Source organism: Pimephales promelas, chromosome 13 (genome assembly GCF_988280905.1).
Source record: "Pimephales promelas chromosome 13, fPimPro1.hap1.1, whole genome shotgun sequence".
NCBI classification, from domain to species: domain Eukaryota; kingdom Metazoa; phylum Chordata; class Actinopteri; order Cypriniformes; family Leuciscidae; genus Pimephales; species Pimephales promelas.
Window position 1 is genome coordinate 35946922 of NC_142781.1, and position 23607 is coordinate 35970528.

General features: G+C 39.2%; 2 protein-coding genes across 4 annotated transcripts; one reads left to right on the top strand and one right to left on the bottom strand.

Moving 5' to 3' along the window:
- Nucleotides 1-1280: 1280 nt before the first annotated feature.
- prpf39 (PRP39 pre-mRNA processing factor 39 homolog (yeast)) lies at nt 1281-17118 on the bottom strand. Of its 2 annotated transcripts, none has more exons than XM_039690048.2 (14): nt 16973-17118; nt 15270-15793; nt 11889-12014; nt 11354-11472; nt 10097-10264; nt 8259-8421; nt 7774-7881; nt 7483-7647; nt 6731-6857; nt 4416-4684; nt 3358-3542; nt 2424-2498; nt 1865-1979; nt 1281-1705 (listed from the first exon to the last, which is right to left on the bottom strand). In XM_039690048.2, exons 1-14 carry the CDS (start codon nt 16983-16985, stop codon nt 1616-1618), a joined length of 2247 nt encoding a protein of 748 aa, XP_039545982.2. In that variant the 5' UTR covers nt 16986-17118; the 3' UTR covers nt 1281-1615. The 2 variants fall into 2 exon arrangements, with proteins under 2 accessions (XP_039545982.2, XP_088975116.1); XM_089118990.1 differs by having other exon boundaries at nt 8259-8413; nt 16973-17115.
- A 2778-nt stretch (nt 17119-19896) lies between these two features.
- Nucleotides 19897-21752, top strand: arf6a (ARF GTPase 6a). 2 transcript variants are annotated; one of them, XM_039690046.2, is made up of 2 exons: nt 19897-20055; nt 20186-21752. In XM_039690046.2, the coding sequence occupies exon 2, from the start codon at nt 20519-20521 to the stop codon at nt 21044-21046; it is 528 nt and encodes a 175-aa protein (XP_039545980.1). In that variant the 5' UTR covers nt 19897-20055; nt 20186-20518; the 3' UTR covers nt 21047-21752. The 2 variants fall into 2 exon arrangements, with proteins under 2 accessions (XP_039545980.1, XP_039545981.1); XM_039690047.2 differs by having other exon boundaries at nt 19910-20102.
- Nucleotides 21753-23607: the final 1855 nt, after the last annotated feature.

Genomic DNA, 23607 nt, shown 5'->3' on the forward strand with positions numbered 1-23607 from the left:
GGGCTGTGAGGAATTAGAAATGGCATCCGCTGTAAAAATATCCTGGATCACTTATTTTCCACAGCTGAAATTATATATTTCTGCAGTGTTTCGTCAGTAGGACAATTCAAAAACACATTAAATAACAGTACAACCGACTGAAGAGATGTCTATTCCTCACAGCATCAATCAAAAATGGCGCTGCTGTGAATGTCCTTGGAAGCTCGACTGCGCATGCGCGTTGACTGGTCCTGTCTGAAAAACGCAGTTTATTAACATGATTTGAACGTTTAGAAACATTTATGATACAGTTGTTGTCAGACTTTATTGGTGACTTAAAATCGCAAGCTTGGTGAACAGCTTTGGAGAATTTGATGTGTCCCGTTCAAAGAGATGACTGAGGCGTTTCCAAGATGGCCGCCGAGTGAAATGACTTGGCTTTTCTCCACTGACAGACAGTTCTCAAAATATACAATCTCAGATGCTATAAAATAAAACGGTTAGTTTGTTGCTGAACAAAGTGCAAATAGTACATTTATAGCAACAGTTTAGACAGGGCTGCCAACTTGGAGCGAAAATTAGGGATCGGTGTAAAAAAAATGCATCACAATAAGTGTATTGTGATTGTCAAAGCATTTGGTAACTACATTTTATTAAGCCCAGTGTCAACGTTACAGTTTTTACACGGTCACATCCCATTTTAAACATAGCTTGACACTAATTTCATGATTCCGAACTCGATTCTTTTAGATAAATATTACATACAGTAGATAGGTCCACACTTAAAATGCTGTAAACATACAGAGCCCTGTCAGCTGGTATTATTAAAGGTTAAAAATAGCAATTCAAATTAAATATGCTGTTATAATGATGTTATATTTTTAATACAATATATGTAATATTGCACATATGTATCTCTATAAGTAATCTGCTATGGTCAAATGGCTTTCCTGAGGTAAATGTAATATTACGTTTCATTATTCTGCAGCTTTTGACCTCTTTGATCAATATTACGCATGAGCCATACACATTTCGCCAAGTTTTAACCTAATATTGTTCATTCGTGTTCATTTCGATGATCGGTTCACGTGCCGCTTGAACTGAGGCGCTACGACCTGTCACTTCACATTTACTATTTAAGTGCCAAAACAGTATTTATTGTTTGATTTTTGTAATGCGATAGAATCTGAGAATTAGTTTCATATCAAAAGTGTCAGTTGTGTGAGTGGGCAGCCCTGTATAGATGGTAGTATAAACATTCAAACAGCCGCATAAGTAAATGAATCACATTCACAGGCGTGTAGGATGTCAATCTCTTTATTATGAAACCAAGTCGAAATAAAAAAAAACGTCTTCATGTCACGTTTATCTCTGAAAACAGGATCACATTGATTGAGGAGAGCAGAGATGATGTCAAAGTGCTGCATTCTCAACTCCTTCCACACAAATGTAAATCGTTCACCGAACACAACTAAACCTCCAAAAGCACTAAACCAAATCAAGCTTGGTTAAAAACTCGCTTGCACTTAGACAGAGGGGAGGGGAAAGCGGATTTCAACAGAAGAGAACAGAATGTCTGAGACGGTGTGTGTTGCAGCAGTTCGAGCAGGTGTAAGATGCAGGATCCGGGTGGGCATTATGTGGGAGGCGGTGGGTAGTACTGGTTATACTGACCGTATTGACCGTACTGACCCCAGGAATTCTGAGCTCCCCACGAGTTATATTGCTGGAACAGAAGAAAACAGAAGGTTGTGAGAGTACGGTTGTATAAATCCGGTTATAGTACAGGTATTGGTAACTCCAAGACATTTTTTTAAAGTTTTCCCCAAGAATTTTTTTTTACACGTTCAGGCGTCTGATTGGTCATGAGCGTTGATAAACTGACCTGATACCAGTTGTTATAGTTGTATCCTGCACTGTTGGCCGTCATGTCCATCATCTGACCCGAGGCCGCTGATTGGTCGTCTGTTCGCTGTCTCTTCGCGTCCGGTTCCTCTGAGCTGCATCACACCAGACAAAACACTCATCTTCAACGTTCTCAAATGTTTAAAATATGCAAATTAGCCATAGTATCGAATATGCACTTCCAAAACAGAAATCTGAACATTGGATAGAGTCAGATTCATAATTACTGTTGTGCTTTTAAATTTACTATCGACCGGGGATAAAACTTTATCAGGAATAAAAGGTTGCGAATGATACCTGAAAACAAACCTTCAGCATATAGATATGAATAAAACTGCAGAAGTGGAGATTTATGACTCAAACTCACTGCATTTAAAGTCACCCTGTGGTGAAAATCCAGCTTTTAATAATGTTTCTGTCACATATACACTTTTTTTGATCCAAAGAATGATCCGAGACCCAATCAAACAACACTGTAAAATGACCCGACCCGTGAATTTTGTGATGGGCGGCACCTCTGGTAATGAGCACAGACTTACCCGTTCTCTGCTTTCCTCTTTAGCGTCTCCTGCTCCGCCTCGAGCCGCTGGTGCTGTTCGTATGCCGCCACAAGTCTGCGGATGAACACAGTTACGTTAAAAACACGTCCCCTAAACTAATGTTCACAGCCTAAAGGAGTCTGAAATCCTCACACATCAAAAAATAAATACGACCTCACGTTGTGTCAGTCACATTTACACACGAAACTCTCATTCGTCATGAAAAAATTCAGATCGGGCTCCAATTTCTGTTTTTCGCATCCGTGGTATTTTAAGGTGTTTTGACCATTCAGAGCCACCGAATGACGAATATGAAAAAACACATACGAACTCAGCTAGTGGTTGAAATCAGTATTGCAGTCCAAATTCAAAATTGCAAAGCTTGTTATTATTAAACTGCATTTATCGCTTAAATTTCTTTTAAAAATTACCAAATTTTAAAGTTGAGACTTTCATATCAAAAGTCAAGCTGCTCTGTGATGTGTTTTTCACTGCGATGGTGTGGTGTGACAGAGGCGTGGCTCTCGGGCACAGCAACAGTAACTAAAGGGGGCGGGTCTTTGCGAACGGTCAATTGACAACGAAAGCGGAGGACACTTACAGACTGTGTTTTAACATAACGTGATTTTTAGATGGATCGAGGCTTTGTAGGTTGTGTGGAATCTGCAATCTCTGACCCATTTCCATGGCGACGACAATACGTCGTGTTTTCCGACATCTGCACCCTGGGGTGTCGAAATACTATTGGCTGAACTGGCAGTGGGCGGAGTCAGACCAAAACAAAAACAGTAAGTAAAAAAAACGTCTGTAGAAGTGAAAACGAGCCTGTGATCTTAGCACGTGTCCTAATTATCTGCAAACATATGGTATTTTTATGCTTCAGCGTACCAAGGTTACTCCACAGCCCCTGTAAGAAGAGAGGAAAGTTACGTACACGTTGATGTCACTGCCGAAGTCCTCGAGGAACTCGACCTTGCGTTGGGAGAAGGTGACGCGTGACTCGAGGGGCATGGAGCTGCTCAGCGCCCGGTCGAAGCACGCGATGATCTCGGGCTCGTTCTGCTGGATGTCTCCGCTGTACTCCAGCTCAAGCAGGTTCAGGTACAGCTTCGGGTTCGTCTGCGCACACACACACACACACACACACACAGTCAAACCCGAGTGCATTCAGACACCTTCAACTAGTGATGGGTCATTCATGAACGATCCAGTTCACACTGATCCAAAGACTAGGAAGGAAAATGATATATTTGTTCTCTGTATATTATCTTTGGCTAGATTGCGGGAATTTGGCTGACATTGAAAGCCTCTTAAATGAATGAAACGACTCAAAGATTCGTTCATTCTGATGATCTAGAGTCACTAAAATGATCCGAACTACCAACATTTCTCACATCATCAGTTTATTGGCTATTGTGGTGATGAAGATGAGCAGAACTCAGTGGATGTGTGACTGGTTTTGTCCGTCCTTCTGTTGGACTCTCACACATGAATTATGTTGAATATCTGTCAGCTGTTCAATTAGATAATACCAGTTTAGCTCAACCACTGACCAATGCTTCATGTTGTTCAGTGTGTGTGTAAAAAGAGCATTAGCACTTACAGAACACACACTTAACACACTCAAAGTGGAGGAGTCATTATTGCTCCCAATAATGAGAAAATAGCACAACCCCGTCTTTATCAACGGCCTCCATCCGCACTTTTATTTGTGCACCATTTTTTAAACCTTAAAAATGATGTTGCGTGGAAAAATAATATTATTTTTTAAAATACCAAAAATTACTAGAATCCTTAAATCACAAGTCAACCTGTTTTTTTTTATAATCCAATATTTATCACAGAGGAAAAAAATCATTTGTGAGAATAAAACTAAACAAAAAATCAATTTAAAAAATAACCATGAAATTAAACGGATTACGCATTGCTATATTGGTGCATACAAATGAAAATACTTAAATATTTGTGTTCATTCAGCGCAAATAACACGACCTCGTCTCGTTCGACGGCCTCCATCAGCACTTTCTTGGCCTTGCCGATGCTCTTCTGCACTTTGACCATCTGCCGCGCCAGCTTCACGGCGTAGAACGAGGACTCGCTGCTGTTCTTCCCGTTGGTGATGGCGTCTCGCAGCAGGGCCTCGGCCTCGTCCATGTTCCCGTGCCGGCGCTCCAGACTCACCCGCCTCAGCCTCACCATGGCCAGTCCCGGCACGGCCTCCTCGAACGCCTTCAGGATGCTCCGGGCGTCCTCGATGCTGCCTGCGGGACGCCAGGTTTGCAGAGTCAGTGTCAAACACACACACACACACTACCAGCTTAACGTACTGGATCGGTAGATTTTGTTGTTTTTAGAAAAATGTCTTCTGCTCACCATGGCTGCATTTATTTGATTAAAAATACCAACAAAAAATGTGTGTTAAATATGACTATTTAAAATAATCAGTTTTCTGTGTGAATATACAGTAAAGTGTAATTTATTCCTGTGATCAAAGCTGAATTTATCATCATTACTCCAGTCTTCAGTGTCACATGATCCTTCACAAATCACTCTAATATGAGACATTTTAATCAGTTTAATCTTTTTTTTTCAGGATGCTTTCATGAGTAGAAAATACAAAACAGCAGCATTTATTTGAAATATCTTTATCTTTAAAGTGAAGACTGGAGTAATGGTGCTTTGATCACAGGATTAAATTAGACTTTACTGTATAATCTTATAGAAAACAGCTGATTTACATTGGAATAATATTTCACAATATTACCATGTTTTTTTCTTCTTTTCTTTTCTATTTTTAATCATATAAAAGCAGCTTTGGTGAGCAGGAGAGACTTTTAAAATCTGACGGATCCAAAACGTTTGACTGGTAGTGAAGCCAAATCTTACGTTTGGTTTGATCGTCATAAAATGTAACTTAATGCATGAAAATATTAAGATAAGCATTAGCATCATAATTTTCTGTAAAGCTGCTTTGAAACAGTGTATTTATTGTGAAAAGTGGGATAAAAATAAATTTGACTTGACAAATTACAGGTTTTCTGGAAAATAAATCTCACCGTGTCAAAATTGAATTGTTGACAGAGAAAAAAAACATTCTATAAGTCACATTTTATTACTAGTTTCAGAAATTATCTAAAATATCGGTAAAAACAAAACATTTACAAACATTAAACTAAGGAAGCTTGTTTCCGCCACAGAACAAAACCTTTTAAAAGATAATTGTGACTTTATCCCACAATTGTGAGTTTTCATGAGACTTGTGCGTTTTAATGTCAGAATTGAGTGATATAAAGTCGCAATTATGAGTCACAATTGTTTTTAAATGTTTTATTCTGTGGCAGAAACAATCTTCCTTATTGAACAGTTCAGTTCCCATCACTACAGGAAAAAACAGAACTAAATATTTACAACAGGATGCCATTCACTATAAACACCATCACTGCCAAGCAAAAGCAAAACTGAAATGCCGTCAGCAAGTTTTGCTGCTAATTAGAAATATGTTATTTGTGGGCTTGTACGCGCTAGTGGTAAACAAATGGGCTCTATGCACGGCGTTATTTCCGGTGAAGCATTAGGGATGCTCGATAACTTCCGCCGATCATAGAGTCCAATGCAATACCGAGAATTTATATTGAATTTTATACTCCATGGTTATACTAATGAAACGTTAGTCACAAAAACAGATAAAACAGACACCCCTCGTTGTGTTTATGCTTCTTTTTAAAATTATATTAAATAAACATAACTATATATAAAATTACATCTAAACGTATGTACGTTTCGTTTCAAAGACGGGAGGACAGTAAATATTGAAGACTCTGCCATAATCCCGTTTTCTCCGGTTTTCCTCCGCTTTAATCTACACAACCGGAAATGGTCGAGCATCCTTACGTCAAATGCGGAACTTATGCGTGCATATAGCCCATAGAGCCGGATGTGGATATCGTGTGCGCTGAAAAAATAATAAAGTAGTGAAAGAACATGGAGGCGATCACGGCCAGTAGAGCGAGCCGTTTTAAATTGTAGTATGTCTCTATTTTTATCTTACAGTGAGAATGTAAAGCACATTGGTCAACTTGAGTTGTTTTAATAGTGCTATAGAAATAAAGATGACATTGACATTAATATCACATTGATCAATACGCCATTTCACGTTGCAGTTTTCCAGAAAACACAGTAATTTTGGCTTAAAGAAGGTCATATACATCTAAGATGGCTTGAGGGTGACTCAATTATGGGATCATTTTAATTTGTTAGGTGAATTAACCCTTTAATACGCGTTTACGGAGTCAACAGCGTAACGTTACCTTGCTGCTCCTCAAAGGCCGCCCAGAGCAGGTGGACGGTGGGTTTCTTGGGAAGGTGGACCGTGCAAGCCTTCTTATAGATGTGCCGAACGCCCTCGGTGCTGTAGCTCTCCAGATACTTGGCATACTTCAGGAGAGAGAGAGAGAGGGAGAAAAAGAGAGGGCAAGAAAGCAAGAGAAGGAGAGAGAGGGAGAGGGCAAGAAATAGATAGAGAGAGAGCAGGAGAGGGCAAGAATGCGAGAGAGAGAAAATAGAGAGGGGGAACAAGAGAAAGAGGGCAAGAGAGAGAAATAGATAGATAGAGAAAAAGAGAGAAGACAAGAGAGCAAGAAATAAGAAGAGCGAAAGCGAGAAAGGGGGCAAGAAAGAGAGAAAGAGGGAATAACAGAAGAAGAGGGAAAAGAACACATAAAACTTGAGCTTTCATTTCACATCCCCTGCACTGGTGAATTTCCACAAGATCGTTTTGAGAATTTCTGTTTTAAACCCATCAGCACCTTCATGGAACCAATAAGATAAGATTCTGTAAGGTAGAAGGAGACGGAGAGGTGCAACGTAGTTGGCAAATGCTGCAGTCAAATCTTGTGTGGCAAAGCAGGCCATCCCCTAATATAACAGATACAGTCAAATATCAACGTTACACGCAAAGAGTGCAGCAAGTTTTACTGTGGAAGTGATGATATCGTTGATGGGGAAGCAGAGGGTTGGACTGAGGGAATGGAGGCGGGGGCCGCGAGCGCGTGTAGCTAACCTTGATCCAGAACTCCTCGTACAGCGCGCAGGCGATCAGGCAGCGCTCGAACAGAACCACCACGCGCTCCGGCGTCCCGTTCTCCAGCTCGAAGTCCAGGTACTCCCTCCAGTTGTGGAGCTGCGTCTTCTCCAGGGCCTTCACGTGGAAGTACGGGCGCTTGATCTGCAGGGCACACAGCGTTCGTCAGGTCAGTGTGTGTGTGTGTGTGCAATCATTCATTCAAACTGAAACCTAAACAAGTGAATGATGTGCTCACACAGCCAGAGCCGAAAGCTTTCCAACACTCACCCCCTCCTCGAAGGCCCAGCGCTTGCTGACTTCATGCTCGTTGTGGTTGAACACCTCCTGCCGGGTCTCGATCACCTTGTGCCTCATGTTCTCGATCTCCGTCACTCTCTGAAGGGCAAAACACAGCGTCCTGAGCGGCGCGCAGTGACGGCGCAAACATTTTATCTCGTCTGATGTCCAGCTACGCAAAAGGTCTACGTCACCATGAGTTTGACAGAAACAGTACGGTTTGCACACCCAGTGAATCAGCTGTGGCCCAAGCCCCGGTGCTGGGAAGGGACGGTGTCATTTCGTCACGAGCCCGTCCCACTTTAAGCCCAAGTCCCTGATTGGATGCCAACCTGGACCCTCAGGTTTTCATTGGCTGCTAACGGAAAGACACCTCTTCAAACCTGCACACGTTTGCTTGTCTCCAGGATCAGCTAGACGCCCCTGCCTACCTGTGCCATGTTTGATAACCCCCCGACGGGACACGGGACGCTTACCTTTGCGGGATCCGGCAGGTCCTCCGTTCCCGGCGGAAGCTCTTCGCCAGGGGCGTCGTCTCCGCTAGGCTTGTTAGCGTTAGCTAGTTCCACTCGCAGGGCCACAAACTCCTCCTCCGACAGGAAGTGCTTGGGGTTGTTGCTCTGCACGTGTTCTTTGAACCTGAACAAAGAGTGATTTTACAATCAAACTGCACAGAAAATTGGCAAAAACCACAACAGTCATCAGGAATTTCTCACTAGCCGCGTTTCCATTGCAATTTTATTTTGTAGGCGTTTTTGTAAACCCATGTTATGCGAGTGAGAGAGAGAGAAAGCAAGAGAACGAGCGAGTGAGAGAAAGCGCGAGAGAGCAAACGAGAAGCGCTGCAGTCACTCGAACACCGAGTTGATTTCGGACACACGATGACGTCTGAATACCCGTGTCTAAACAACTGTGCTCTCGGCTCGGTCATGAGTGACCAGGTGAGTGAGAAGCCGGACGTTTGTCAGTTTAAGCGCTATATGCACGCATAAGTTCCGCATTTGACGCAAGGATGCTCGTCCATTTCCGGTTGTGGAGATTAAAGCGGAGGAAAACGGGATTATGGCAGAGTCTTCAAAATTTACTGTCCTCCCGTCTTTGGACTCTACGATCGGCGGAAGTTATCGAGCATCCTTACACCTTCACCGGAAATAACGCCGTGCATTGAGCCCATTCCGTCCGTGAATTCGGTCCTAAGTGACGACAGCCTAATATTCCTGCAGTCATCCGCATCATTAATGTTAATAAAACAAAATTTACAGATGAAACTATTTAATTTCAATAGTAAACGCATAATTATTTTACATTTAGCCCTAATTATGAATTTCTGTACCTGATTACCACTGTTAGACTTTTAGTTTAGACTTTAACCCCTTTGGGGGTGACCCTGCCTTTTTTGAATATAGATGAAAACGCACATTTTAAACTTAAATGGTTGTAATTCAAGAATGCTTTGGAATATAGACGTAAGATTGGTCTCGTTTTAAAGAAGACATTTGGCCGATTTTTGTAGAAGTGAAATAAATTGAAATGTGAATGTGAAACAGAAAAAAATGTATAGAAGTTTGAGTTTATGAAAATGTACAATAAAAAAAAAATTATTCATATTTTATGTAAAATACACATTTTCAAAACCTGGGCGACTCTAGACTACGAAAAAAAAAAATCTGAATAAGTTGTGTTTCAAATTTTAGGTTTATATCTCTAAAAATGAGCTTTCAGTGAGATTTTGTTTGGGCGCAGTACCAAACTTTTTCACTAGATGACACCCAGACACAATTACTGCCCATATAAGGGCGCCTCCATTTCCATATGAAATAATAATTATAAAATAATTGAATGGAGGCTTTCTTTTGAACTCTTGGCATGAAAACAACCAGGTTACTACCATTCTTTCATGTTCATTACAATTTCAAAATAAAGGTCTGAACACGCCTTAGAGTATGAAAATACTCTTGTTGCAAATTGAAAAATTACGGCTCCTCTGTAATATATTTTGAAAATCAATCACCAAATATGAAAACTAGAGATTCTAAGCTTTCAAATGATGTATAGTTTGTCAAGATTAGTTTAGGTTTAGTATAAGACAATACTGTTTTAAAAATGTTATGGATTTGGGCCTACCGGTGGGCCCGTGACACTTAAGGGGTTAATTCAGTTTGCATCTCTGCTTGTAATTTGTGTATTTGTTCTTATTTTATTACTGACTGTTCATTTGTTTTTGATGTTCTAACACATCGGCCAATCAGAAACGCGTATCGGCCGATCTCAATATTTAAAAAATGCCAAGTATGGTGTGACGACTAATGCTCACTTCTGGAAGTGCTGCGAGTACAGCTGTGTGGGGATGCAGAGGATCCGGTCGTACACGGCCGTGACGTTGGCCAGCTTGTCCTGCTCCGTCTCCCAGGCGATGTAAGCCTCCCACAGACGGTCCGAGCGGAAGTCCGTGCCGCACGCCAGAACCGCGTGCTCATAGGACCTGAGGGAACACAAGCACAGCACTCAAACACATCGCCAGCTTTGGGTTTATTTTGCGGTTTCTTAATCCTACGACTAAATGTCCTTCACAGAGTGCGAAATTTACATAGAAAAACGAATCTGATAAGAATATTTTTTATAACGGATGAAAGTTTTGTTTGTGTAAACGTGATTGACGTAACGTGAGGTCGTATTTATTTTTAAAGTGCAAGGACCTTTTTTTTAATTAATACTGTAACAAACACATTCGATCTCAAAATAAATCCTGTATATCAGATTCTTTTACTTTAACATTCAAATGCCAAAAACATTAACATAACTAAATGTACTATTATATGGAGTGTCCATTTAACACCAAGTGCAAAGAGCCGCCTTGTTGGAGGAAGCTATTTACACGAATGACACCACTTTATGACCAAAAAAAACGCAAAGTGCGTGTATTTATTTACAAAATTACACAGTACACATGTAAACAAAATTAATTGAGTATGCGATTGATCGTTGCACAGCCCTAGTGTAGGGAGGGCTTTATCCTAATAAGGCGGAATTTAATAAACAATTTACACTCAATATATTATTGCATTCTGTTTTATAATGTACTAAAATACTGAGGAGCAAATAGTATCTCACTACTATTTACATCTCTTGCAAAAACACTGCTATTTTTAATAGCAGCTGCCTTATTTAATACCAAGCAGAATCATAATTCATAATGGCAAATGTGTTATAAAAACCAGCGTCTGGTTCTGTAAGCACATTCAGCAGTTGAAAACCATCTCACAATGTGTAATTATATAGGCGACATAACAATGCAGGAGTGACGGCTACATTTGTATAGTGTGTGTGTGTGTGTGGTTACAAATAAACCACAATGAGCTTGTGGAATAACCTGTCAGTCATTACAGAAAGCACAGAGGAAACTAACCAATAAGAGGACAGTTTTACTTGCATGTGATCAAGAAGAAAACACAACATTGTAACACATTAAATCCTGTTTCAGAAACCCTGTTCATTTTAACACCCCGCAGCTAACACACACAAGCCCAACTGGTCTGTGCAACTCGTGGGGTTCTCCAGGTTATGCACTTACGCTCGGATGCGGTTCTCCGCCTCCCCGTCGCTGGTGTCCTGGTTCTCTCGCAGGAACGTGATGTAATGAAGCCACAGGTCCACGCTGAGCGGGATGGCCTGAAGACCTCGCCGGTACACCTGCAACGTTCACACCGGTTATATACACGAGCCATGGAGTTATAGACCTCATCAAGTTAAAGCTAATCCTTAAATATAGCACAACTAAACAGTCTTGGTTTGTGATAACTCATCAACGCAACAATTCAGAAGGGTGGGAATGAAGCACAAATTGACTAATTAATACAGTTCTTTGAACAAATATATAATGAAAATGTAATTGGAAAATGGCATTTAAGACTTTAGGGCCTTAATTCTCTCTCAATTGGTTTATCAACTTTTAATCATGCGGATATTTATAATATCTTACATTTTGCATTGATTAGCCGTTGAGATATACTATAGCACATAGTCACGGGTAAGAAATCAATTGTATTTAATTTGTGACTGACAACAAAAGATGATTTTCATGAGTTTTGCAGCTTGATCAGACTCACCTCATCGGCCATCTGGATGTAACCATGTTTCCGCTCAATATCAGCGTATTTCTTCCAGTACCCATAACAGTAGGGATAGTGCAGGAAGAACGAATCAAACGCCTTCCTCGACGCCACCAGGTGGTTCTGAAACAAAGGAAACGCTGATGAAGCTTGTGATGAGCTGACACTAAAGGGTTAGTTCACCCAAAAAAACGAAGACTCGCTCCAAACCCATAGGACTCGTTTATCTTTAAAACACATTTTAATTATTTCAGAGATTTCAGTCCCTTCACCCAAAACATTCATAGAGATTATGAAATAAAACGATTAAGAATGGAGCAGTCTTCTGAAGAAACCCAATCAGTTTATATTAGGGAGACCGATGTGAACACTTCAGCCGATACCAAATTATTTATATTTGAAAGCCGATTACCGATATATTGGCCGATAAATCTAAATTTGTATATAATTACACAAACAAGATCAATGTCCCAAACACACAATTATGTTCTCATTGTAATGTTATGAAGCTGATGTGAAACGTTGCATGTTGTACGCTCACGTCACGATTAGATACATAATTATTGCGATACTCCAAGACGTACGATAAAAGACTAACAGGTTCATTAAATGAACAGTTGATTAAAATGCTAAATTTGGTATTTCATTGTGTGTGTAAATGAATAGGCTTGGACTTGGTGCTGAAACCCAAAGCAGGACAATAGAGACACCAGAATAACAATATTCATGATTCTTAATCTTTTAGTTGTATATGCTTGCACTCTTTCACTAACTAGATATCTTTAAAATAATGTGGGCCCCCTGTTACTGGTAACATCAGACATCTGGCATTATCAGGACCCACAAATATTCCTCAATTGCATTATTATTATACATTAGGGGTGGCACGGTACATGAAAAAACACCCGAACCGTTCGGTTCGCTTGTCTCGGTTCGGAGCGCGTGTGCGTCTCACGGTTCGACGCATGCGCAATGTAACCTCGTGCCCGTATGTGACCTGTGTTTTCTTTTCGCGCGACATAAGCTTGTTCGACTTGGACCGGCGCTGCACAGAGCGATCGGTGAATAACATCAATCTAGCGCGAGTCGGCTCCGCATGCATTCATCACTTTCGCGGTATTTGATGTCATTACCGATCGCTCTGTGCAGCGCCGGTTAGTAAACAAGCCAGTAAAGAGTATGGAGCGGTGTAGGTCACGGCACGCGGAGAAATGGCAAGTGGGAGAGATGAGGGAGTTGGAGGATGCGCCAGCGTCGTATAAGTCTATGGTATAAGTCCAGTGTGTGGGTACATTTTGGATTTCATGTTATGATATTTTAATTTAACTACAGTGGCACTTTATGTATAGATAAGAGCTTCAGTCATACGTTTCCAAACCCTGCACTTTAATTTTAAGTGGAAAAAAGGGTAACACTTTAGAATACGGTTCCTTCGTTAATGAATAACTACACAAGAACTAATGAGTAACACAATATTAACAATCTAGTAACTATTATTAACTAACAAGAAACTCTGATTAACGAACTAGTAAGTAATAGCGCACAGACGAAAGTGGTAGTTCACTATTAAGTAATCAATAACTACTATTTTTTAATACTTCCCAGAGAACTAAAAAAAGTTTATTAACAATCTAGTAACTACTATTAACTAAAATAAATTCTTATTAACGAATTAGTAAGTAATAGTTCACAGATGAAAGTGTTACTAGATACTTCTGTGGGAGTTACTAATTATTTGGATCCGTATTATAAAGTGAAGATCATTGAAACTAACTAATTACTCAAGTGTTACTAAAGACATTTTCTAAAAGTATACTAAAGTTCACCAAAAATCTCAAACGGTTACACAAATCATGACTAGATCATGTAGTAACACTTGAGTAATTACTAGTTAGTTCCAATGATCTTCACTTTATAATACGGATCCAAATAATTAGTAATTCCCACAGAAGTATCTAGTAACACTTTCATCTGTGAGCTATTACTTACTAATTATTTGGATCCGTATTATAAAGTGAAGATCATTGGAACTAACTAGTAATTACTCAAGTGTTACTACATGATCTAGTCATGATTTGTGCAACCGTTTGAAATTTTTGGTGAACTTTAGTATACTTTTAGAAAATGTCTTTAGTAACACTTGAGTAACTACTAGTTAGTTCCAATGATCTTCACTTTATAATACAAATCCAAATAATTAGTAACTCTCACAGAAGTATCTAGTAACACTTTCATCTAGCTATTACTTACTAATTCGTTAATAAGAATTTATTTTAGTTAATAGTAGTTACTAGATTGTTAATAAACTTTTTTTAGTAGTTCTCTGGGAAGTATTAAAAAATAGTAGTTATCGATTACTTAATAGTGAACTACCACTTTCGTCTGTGCGCTATTACTTACTAGTTCGTTAATCAGAGTTTCTTGTTAGTTAATAATAGTTACTAGATTGTTAATATTGTGTTACTCATTAGTTCTTGTGTAGTTATTCATTAACGAAGGAACCGTATTCTAAAGTGTTACCGAAAAAAGTACCCTCACATTTTGGGAATAGAAGCATTGTTGATACTGTTTTTGTGTTGAGGTTGAATTTCAATTTCACTTTATGTTTATGGCCTTTGCTATTGCTATAGCTTAATTATCTATAGGCAATGAGGTTTCATGTATATTGACATTTAAAAGACAGTGTTTTAAGAGTTACTCTCTTTTTCTTTTAAAAGATAGAATTTTGGTAAGAGCTACAAAAGTTAGCAGTTGATACATGAAAGTTAATTTCTTTGTGTAAATAAGATTTATGTGATAAAAATGCACAAGTTCTTGTAGAGATAGTGATACACATTCTCCTTTTTTTGCCAAATAAACAAAAAGCATGTCAATTTCTTCTCTCTTGCTGTATCTAAATCTCACCTAGCTTTCCTCTGAGATAGTCCCAAAATGTGCTTAAAGTCAAAGAGTCAAATTCAGTTTGTGCATGATTGCATGAATATAATATATATTTTTTTAATACTGTATCCTAAAGTGTGGATAATTAAGCTATATATCACATGCTGAAGTACATTTCTGGAGTGTTAAAGATTAAAAGAAAAAATAACAAGAACCGTACAGAACCGAAAACCGGGACCCTAAAACCGTGATACAAACCGAACCGTGGGTTTTGTGAACCGTGCCACCCCTATTATACATTATATAATAGTTTAATGTAGTACTGACACTTTCTCTTCTTAATTCATATTTTGGGTGCACTATACACAATGTATATTGTCACTATCCACATTACACAGTTGCATTTTGTATTGCTGCACCCCTCGTGAATAACCTTTCAATGGAGGAACTTTATCAAAAATATCTGTGTTTTGAAGATGGAAGTGTTCAGTGCTGTACCTCTTGCTCCACATACTGCAGAAGGTAGACCCATCCATTAAAGTCTTCCGGATTCTCTTCCACGACCTTCGAAAGACGCTCGTACTCTGTGGGAAACTCGGGTTCTTGCGGTTCAGCTGGTTCTGCTGCGGTTTCGGCTCCTGGTTCTGCGGGCTCTTCTTTGGGAGCATCTTCCAGCTCCATATTGGAAGGGCTCTCGGAGTCTCCCTCCTGTTTCACCGGATCCGGCACCATCGATTGGTCCACGACGTCCCCGTTCGATTCCGTCTGCTGCCTGTCAACCGGGTCTGAGTTTTCCAGAACGGGGTCAGACGGACTGGTCTTCGGGTCGATGTTTTCCGCTGCGGACTTCAGATGCTCCAGCGAGAACAGCTGTAACTGCTCGTGGGACTCGTGGGTTTCCGGTTCTGGGGGAGGAGCCGGCGCCGTGGTCCAGTCGGGTGGGGTCGGTTCTGAGCCCTCCATCGCAGACGAGTCCCCATTATCAGGGGCATTCGTGTCCAACATCCCGGTCATGGGCTCAGCTGAAACAAACAGATGGGAAACCGTTACGTAAAACAGGGTTTTGACCCCCAAACATGATCATGCCATGTGTTTTTGTAAGAAAAATATCCATATTTATTTCAGTTATATTAAATATATCCTGTCTCTTCCCAGCTTTATAATGATGCCTTAGATTTTGAAGCCCAAAAAAGTGCTTCCATCCATCATAAAAGTAATCCATACGACTACACGTGTAAATAAAGGTTTATGAAGCGACACCATGCGTTTTTGTAAGTGTTACTAAACTCACATAGAGCCATTACCGGAAGCAAGTCGTTATATTTTATAAAGTTATAGATATGGATATTTTTCTTACAAACACGCTTCGCTTCAGAAGGCCTTTATTAACCCCTGGGGTCATAGTTCATTATGATGGATGGATGCACTTTAATGGGCTTGAAAAATTTAAGGCACCATTTACTCCCATTATAAAGTTTGTATTTATTTCATATACGGTAGCCTAACCGAGTAGAATAAAAGAATAAAAAGTCAAATACACCCTAAATGCCTTGAGGGAGAGTAAACCCGAAGACAACAATACTTTCTCAATACTTTTGCTGGCAAAAAAAAAAAGTGTCAGTTGTGATGCAATATGCGCTATTAACACAAGATAACGCCCAATTTTCACATATTTTAAAGCTTTGGGGTTTCAGCCTTTATAAACAGCAGGTTTGACTGATATGAATCTACAAACTCTGTGCAAACAGCAAGTTTCCATCAAAACAACTCGGATGTTACAAAATGTTAATTAAACACACACACAAACAAACAAACAAAAAACCGTGAACGGAGATGAAAACTTCAAAAACCTTGAGTGTTTATTTATGGTTGTATATTGAATGTTTGTCGCGTTTCCTGGTCAAACGACACACGATGGTTCGTCGAAGTTAACGTTAGTTTGCTAAAAAATGGTTCGACTTTTGATCAAAACAGGCTTTACAAACGCGCTCGATTTGTTTTAAACGGCTAATTAGTTTTCAAACCAGGAAAATATGTTATAAAATTATGAAAACGTTTTCAATAGCATCGGTCTGGTTTCGGCCTGCTCTCTTCACGCGTTAGCTGAACTGCTAACGACCGACGCCGTTGATTTACCTCAGAGTGTTCTGGAGAAGACCGCGCGCTAATCGCGGGAAATACACGGAGAGAAGAATACTTACCAGAATCTTCCATGAAACTGGGTTAAAACGGCAGATATTTGCACAACTTCTTCGAAGTTTTTATGCGGCTGATAACATGTGGTCGAACGGCCGCGCTCTAACGCATTCAACACCAGCTGCGACGAGGAAAGGACACGAATGCTTTGCGCATGCGCACTGCGTGCTACGCAACTCAAAACACAAAATAAAAGGCGCCGCGGCACAATTTGTTAAACTCAATTTGGGATAAACTCAATTTGGGATAAATATGAAAGCCAATTTCCGCCACACAAAAATGCTTAAATCTTGATTATATCATAAAAAGTCAAAATTATGGAATACTAGATACGTCATATTTATTTTGTCATACCTATGACAAAAAATCAAAATTGTGACATAAAGAATCATATGACACACAAAGACACAAATTATATCTTTTTATATCATTACGAATTTTAAACCAGAAATTCAGCTTTATCTGCATTCAAATCTAGTCTTAAAACAAATCTCTTTTGTTGCCTTTTACAAAGTACTATTGTAATGTCTTGTTTTATTCTTCTCTGTTTTTCTTTTATCTGTTATCTTATGGTCTTTGTTTTGTATTGTACATCACTTTGGTCTGCCTTGCTGTCATTGAGTGAGCTTGAAATAAACCGAACTGAATGGAATTCAACTCAAAATTATGATTTACAGTAGCATTATATGTCGCAGAAATGGGATAAGACTAGACAAAAATTGAAGTTTATTTGAAACAGCACTATGGAAGTTACATTTGCGTAACCTTTTTTACTTCATTTAGCACTTGCCTGGTTAATTTGTGAAATTTAGTTCACTGTATATAGAATGCATTCAGTCTAAATGTGTTATAATATATTATAAATACTGGCACAGCTTTACATTTTTGTTAAGATGACCTAAAACAAAAGATTTTGTTTCTTTAATTATTAAACAAAACATATTGTATAAACACTGTAAGCTGGTATGTTGAAAGGTCTTATTGTGAAACTGATATTTACTTATACAATGTTTTGTGTGTTACAGGATTAGTCCTATTTTGGTTGAATTGAATAACTGATACCAGTGTATTTTCAAGACCTTAAATTTCACATATGATCAACATTTCAAACTATTCGTAAATAAATGTTGGGTTTTTCCAGCTCATGGATGTAAATCGCCTCTTAAGTTCAGGGCTAACATATAAGGAAGTTATTTTTGGCATGCAAATTCTTTGAAAATAACACAGACATCAAGCATTCATAGCTAAATTGCTGGTTTGTTTATTTGCTATACGATATTTATTTCCTAAGCCGATTATTCGGGGAGAAAATGCAAATATAGATGTATTTAAAAGGTTTGTATAGTGTTTTATTTAAACAAGGCATTTTTTGAAATCGATGGCACGTCATAAGCTCCGCCCCTCCGCGAAGGACAGTTATGCAAAAACTCTCCGGTTTATGTGTCGGTCGAATATCAAAAAGTTTTCGTTGCAATGCATATCTGAACGCCTTTTAAAAAAAAAAAAAAAAAAAGGGGGTGCCTTTAAAAAACAACCCAATTATTTCCGACTTTCAATGGCCTCCATTTCATTCAGATCGCGTCTATGAATCCTACTATAGCGAAGGTTCACGTTCATCTTTTGAATATTAATTAGATCATGCGTGCTACCGTCGCTGGATTATTAATTAAAGGGACAGCTCACCCAACCAAGAAAAATTGGTCATCCCTCAAGTTGTTCCAAACCTGTATGAGTTTCTTTGCTCTGCCGAACACAAAATAGTTTAAAGAATGTTGATAATAAAACAGTTGACGGACACTATGGAAAAATACTATAAACTCAAATTTCTGGTTAACCAACAGTCTTTAAAATATCTTATTAAAGTAATAAGCCCCTTGAAGAAAAGGGTTTATACATGATGTTAATTTATAATGATATTCATTTAATAATGTTAAGGGGCTTATTGCTTTTATAAAAGGGTTTATAAATGATGTTCATCCCATAATGATGTTAATTTTAATATTTATTTTATTCCTAAAATAAACAGCAGCAACAAAAAAAATAACGTATAACACATTTATTCCTCCAAATGTAGCTCCAAAGTGGTTGCTAGCAACACAGGCCGCAACAAAGCATCACAAACAGCAGTTGCGCAGTAACACTAATGCGCTCACAGGTGTGTGTGTGTGTGTGTGTGTGTGTGTGTGTGTGTGTGTGTGTGTGTGTGTGTGTGTGTGTGTGTGTGTGTGTTGAGTGATTTACAATGGCTTCAAAGGCGTCTCAACCAATCAGAATCAAGGACTGGAAATATCTGCTTTATAAAATATTTTAAAGAATGTTGATAACCAAACAGTTGACGGACACTATGGAAAATGGGTGGTTACCAACATTCTTTAAAATATCTTATTTTGTGTTAAGAAGAAATACATGACGTCTAGCAGTTATTCAAAGCATATTCAGTCTTTTCAATATCAAATTAAGTTGTTATGTAAAAAGTTATGAACGGTCTAAAAGAAAAACAAATTGTGGTCTAACTTGTAAGACTATAGTCTTAGCGGTTTATGCAACAAGACATTCTGGTTAAGGTTAAGTTTGACATATAACGCTTTCCACATTTGCAGTGTTGGGGAAAGTTACTTTTAAAGTAAAATATTACATTATTGCATTTCCTAATCCACCCACCTTTTGCCTCCCATTACTTTAAGTAGAAATAAATTACACATGATTAGAAATATGTTTGATAAAATCTTATTCCCTAGCATCCTATATAAATTAAACATCCCAAGACGGCTAGCTTATTTTGATGCGTAATCAATTCCGGTCTGTTAAATATTAACTACGACATCGCTGACGCAGCCGCAATCCGACCAATGGCTAAACACGCCTCATGAATATTAATCAGTAGTGCCTCCGCCGTAGTAGGAAGCGAACGCCAAATGGCGCAGTGCGCGTGAGCGAGAAACAGGAAGCAGCGCTGAAGCGGGTCCGCACCTTTTCCGGTAATACCAAGAGGAGAAGCAACACGACCGGGACCGAGAGAACGAGGACCAGAGAGAACCGAGCCGACAGAACCGAGCCGGGGCGCGCGACCGGGCGGCTGATATACGAGGTGAAGCGGCGCGCGCTGAGGCGCGTTCGCGGTCGCGTTCAGTACGCGTACGGAAACTCACGTACAAGAATAAAGTTAGTTGTGTTGGACACCCCTCCCTTTTTCTCATCCGCTCTCTCTTGTGTTTCAGGGACAGAAGAGGGGAAAGAGGAAGAGGGCTTGTTTGGACCAGAACCAGAACTGATGATCTGAAGTGTGTGTGTGTGAAGGGAATGAGCGCGAGCGAGCGGCGACCCGACAGTCGGTACACAAGAAGGAAGTCAGAAAGAAAAGGCCTATTTTTGTTTTTTCTTCATTCATTTTGAGGTCTGGTCAATGCAAACTCACATTCCCCAACTGTATTAGATCCAAATTTTTTATTTATTCAAGGAAAAGCGTTGAGTCATATGTATTTCTGTGAAGCTGCAGGACCAAAAAAACACACTTTTTGCATTACACATACTATATATGCACAGCCTACAAAATGGGGAAGATGCTTTCCAAGATATTTGGCAACAAGGAGATGAGAATATTAATGCTTGGACTTGATGCGGCGGGAAAAACGACGATTCTTTACAAACTCAAACTGGGACAGTCGGTCACGACCATCCCGACCGTCGGGTTCAACGTGGAAACCGTGACGTATAAGAACGTGAAGTTTAACGTGTGGGATGTGGGCGGTCAGGATAAGATCCGGCCCCTGTGGCGGCACTATTACACCGGCACACAAGGACTGATCTTCGTAGTGGACTGTGCGGATCGGGACCGGATCGACGAGGCCCGACAGGAGCTTCATCGCATTATTAACGACCGCGAAATGCGCGACGCCATTATCCTGATATTCGCCAACAAGCAAGATCTCCCCGACGCCATGAAGCCGCACGAGATCCAGGAGAAACTCGGCCTGACCCGGATCCGAGACCGCAACTGGTACGTTCAGCCGTCCTGCGCCTCGACGGGCGACGGACTCTACGAAGGGCTCACCTGGCTCACGTCCAATTACAAATCATAGTCAAAACTTAGAAGCAATTAACCAATAACTCATGAGTTTTCTTTTCTTTTTCATACGCCCGCTTTCTTTCAGCACTCTGTATAATCCTTCTGTTACGTTTCGAATGTTCGTAAAGTAGTGCCGTGCGACCGATTAATCGCATCCAGAATGAGCGTTTCGTAAATATGCAAATATTTCTTATGTATTTATATATGCTAAATAATTCTACACCTATATTATGTGAGCAGAAACTTGTATTTCGGATGCGATTAATCGGTCGCTACCGTAAAGTATTACTTAACTCAGAAGCTGTGGGAAGGGTTTGTTTTGTTTGTTGTTTGTCTGAAGACCCAGTTGTTCTAGTCCTGAAATGGCAGCTTGTTTGTTTACCTCTGTGCCATCATCACTTATGCCGAATGTACGGAGAATAGCTGCAGTGCCGAGCTTTCAAATAAACTCACCAACCAAGCAGATCCAGTGTGTGTTCCCTGAAGATGCACTTTCCCCCTGAGCTGCTGGTGATGTGAAGCCAGGGGAATTATGGGTAATGAAAACCAGTTTTTCTGAATGGCGAGCGGTGTCAGGCCTGGTTCTCTAAACTGCACCGCTCACATCGAGACTTTTTTGTCTCATGATAAATTAATGCTTTGTTTTATTGTTTTCACTTCTATGTTATGCTGAAGAAATAATAAATCTGTATATATAAATATATACATATATATCTCAAGTATAAAGTGATTGTATCTTCTTGACGTGGAAAAACGCGCCAGTGCTTTAAAACGCACAGTGCAAGTGTGTTTGTATGGTGATTTTCACGACATGTATTGTTTAAATGTTAAATTTAGTAAGTGTTTCAGAGTTATCATGAGTTTCAACGCCGTGAGTTTTTTTTGTAGGATGTACGATATATCGGCCGATACCGATATGGTGGCCGATATATCGTACGTTCGCACTGTTCAACATGATGCTTTTGACCTGAAACTTAAAATTTGATCGTTCACTTGGTCCACAAATGCACACAAAACACAAATTTTAAAAGGTAACGAATCCTTCCCTCTTGCGTTAATTTGACCCTTTAGGAATGTTTCAGTTCACATAGAAGAACCTATAAATGCTAAAAACTCAAACTAAAACTTTTCCAAACAACGATTGTATAATGCGTACGTGTGTGTGTGAACCGGCTTTAGGACCCATCGGAGCAGCTCATCTGCATATAGAGATATGCGCCCATCTAGAGTTATGAAATATGTTATTATTATTTATTATTATAAGATATTTAGAGCTTAATTAAAAGAGTTGAAATTGTGAGTTATTTTGAATTTAAGTTGAAAGAATGTGAGGAATGTGCTTAAATTACTATTTATTTATTGATCAAATCTAGTAATTTTAAAGGTAAATGAAAAAAATAACAGCAATAAAAAAATAGAAAACATTATATCGAAATGAAATGAAATATGCTTTCTGGACAAAAAAGTATAATTTTAGGACTTTTAATAGTGAGACTTGTTTTTTGTAATCAGGCTCTCTTTAGAGTTATTGACCGATATATCGGTTATCGGCTTTCAAATATAGAGAATTATCGGTTTCGGCCAAAATGTTGATATCGGTGCAAAAACTGTTTGTGAAAATCAGTGGAAGGCCAGTTTACAGCTATATCTGATATTATATTTAAAGTTCATCATTAGATTATGAAGACGAGTTTTGGTCATGCTGATGTTCTGCAATCTTTCAATAACAAACACCTCAAAGTTTATTAAATGCCGTCGGCAATGCTTTCATAATCCATATTTCATTGACTAATGCATTATGAAAACAGGTTCTTACATGTAACCCCTTAATTAAAAGTAAAAGGTTAAAATTAAGACTGTTTTACAATATTTATTTATTTATTTATTTAATATCTATTGTCTTAATGCAACACATGATCTCTTACTGTGTTTTGATTTTGCTGTGAAATGCAACCTGATGATGACTATTTTATTTGAAGTCATGGCCTCATTTAGTATGCGCGGTTCTATGAATATGCAGATGAGCCCCGCCCCCACTCACTCAGAGATCCACCGGTTGGCGATCACACGTCGATCTGATTGGTTACAAGGTGGTTTGTGACGTCAGAAAGTGTGTTTTTGAGATCGTCTTTGGTTCACTGCAGTTTTAAGGAGGAAATACTCAGCAATGCTGTCCACTTATCAACGCACACACGGTGTGTGTTAAAGCAGATTAAAAACAACACATAAACAATTAAACGCTGGATTTACACCACAGTTTAAGATTAATTAATTTAAACTAAAACATGTCATGCTGTGATGATTCTCAATATGAACGGAACCCTTTAAGGTTCTTTATAGCCATTATTATCAATATTTTATTTTATTTTTTCTCTCCTTTAGTTCTTTATTCCGTCTATTATGTACAAATGGCTCACGTTCCTCCTATAATGTGTGTTATAGTGCCTCTTGCGTTAGTGTGTGAGTCGAGATGAAACATTCCAGCACCGACATCTGTGATAAACTAAAACATAAAGACACACACACTTATACACACACATGATTTGAGGAGTCATTCAGAGTTTGGGTTTGTTG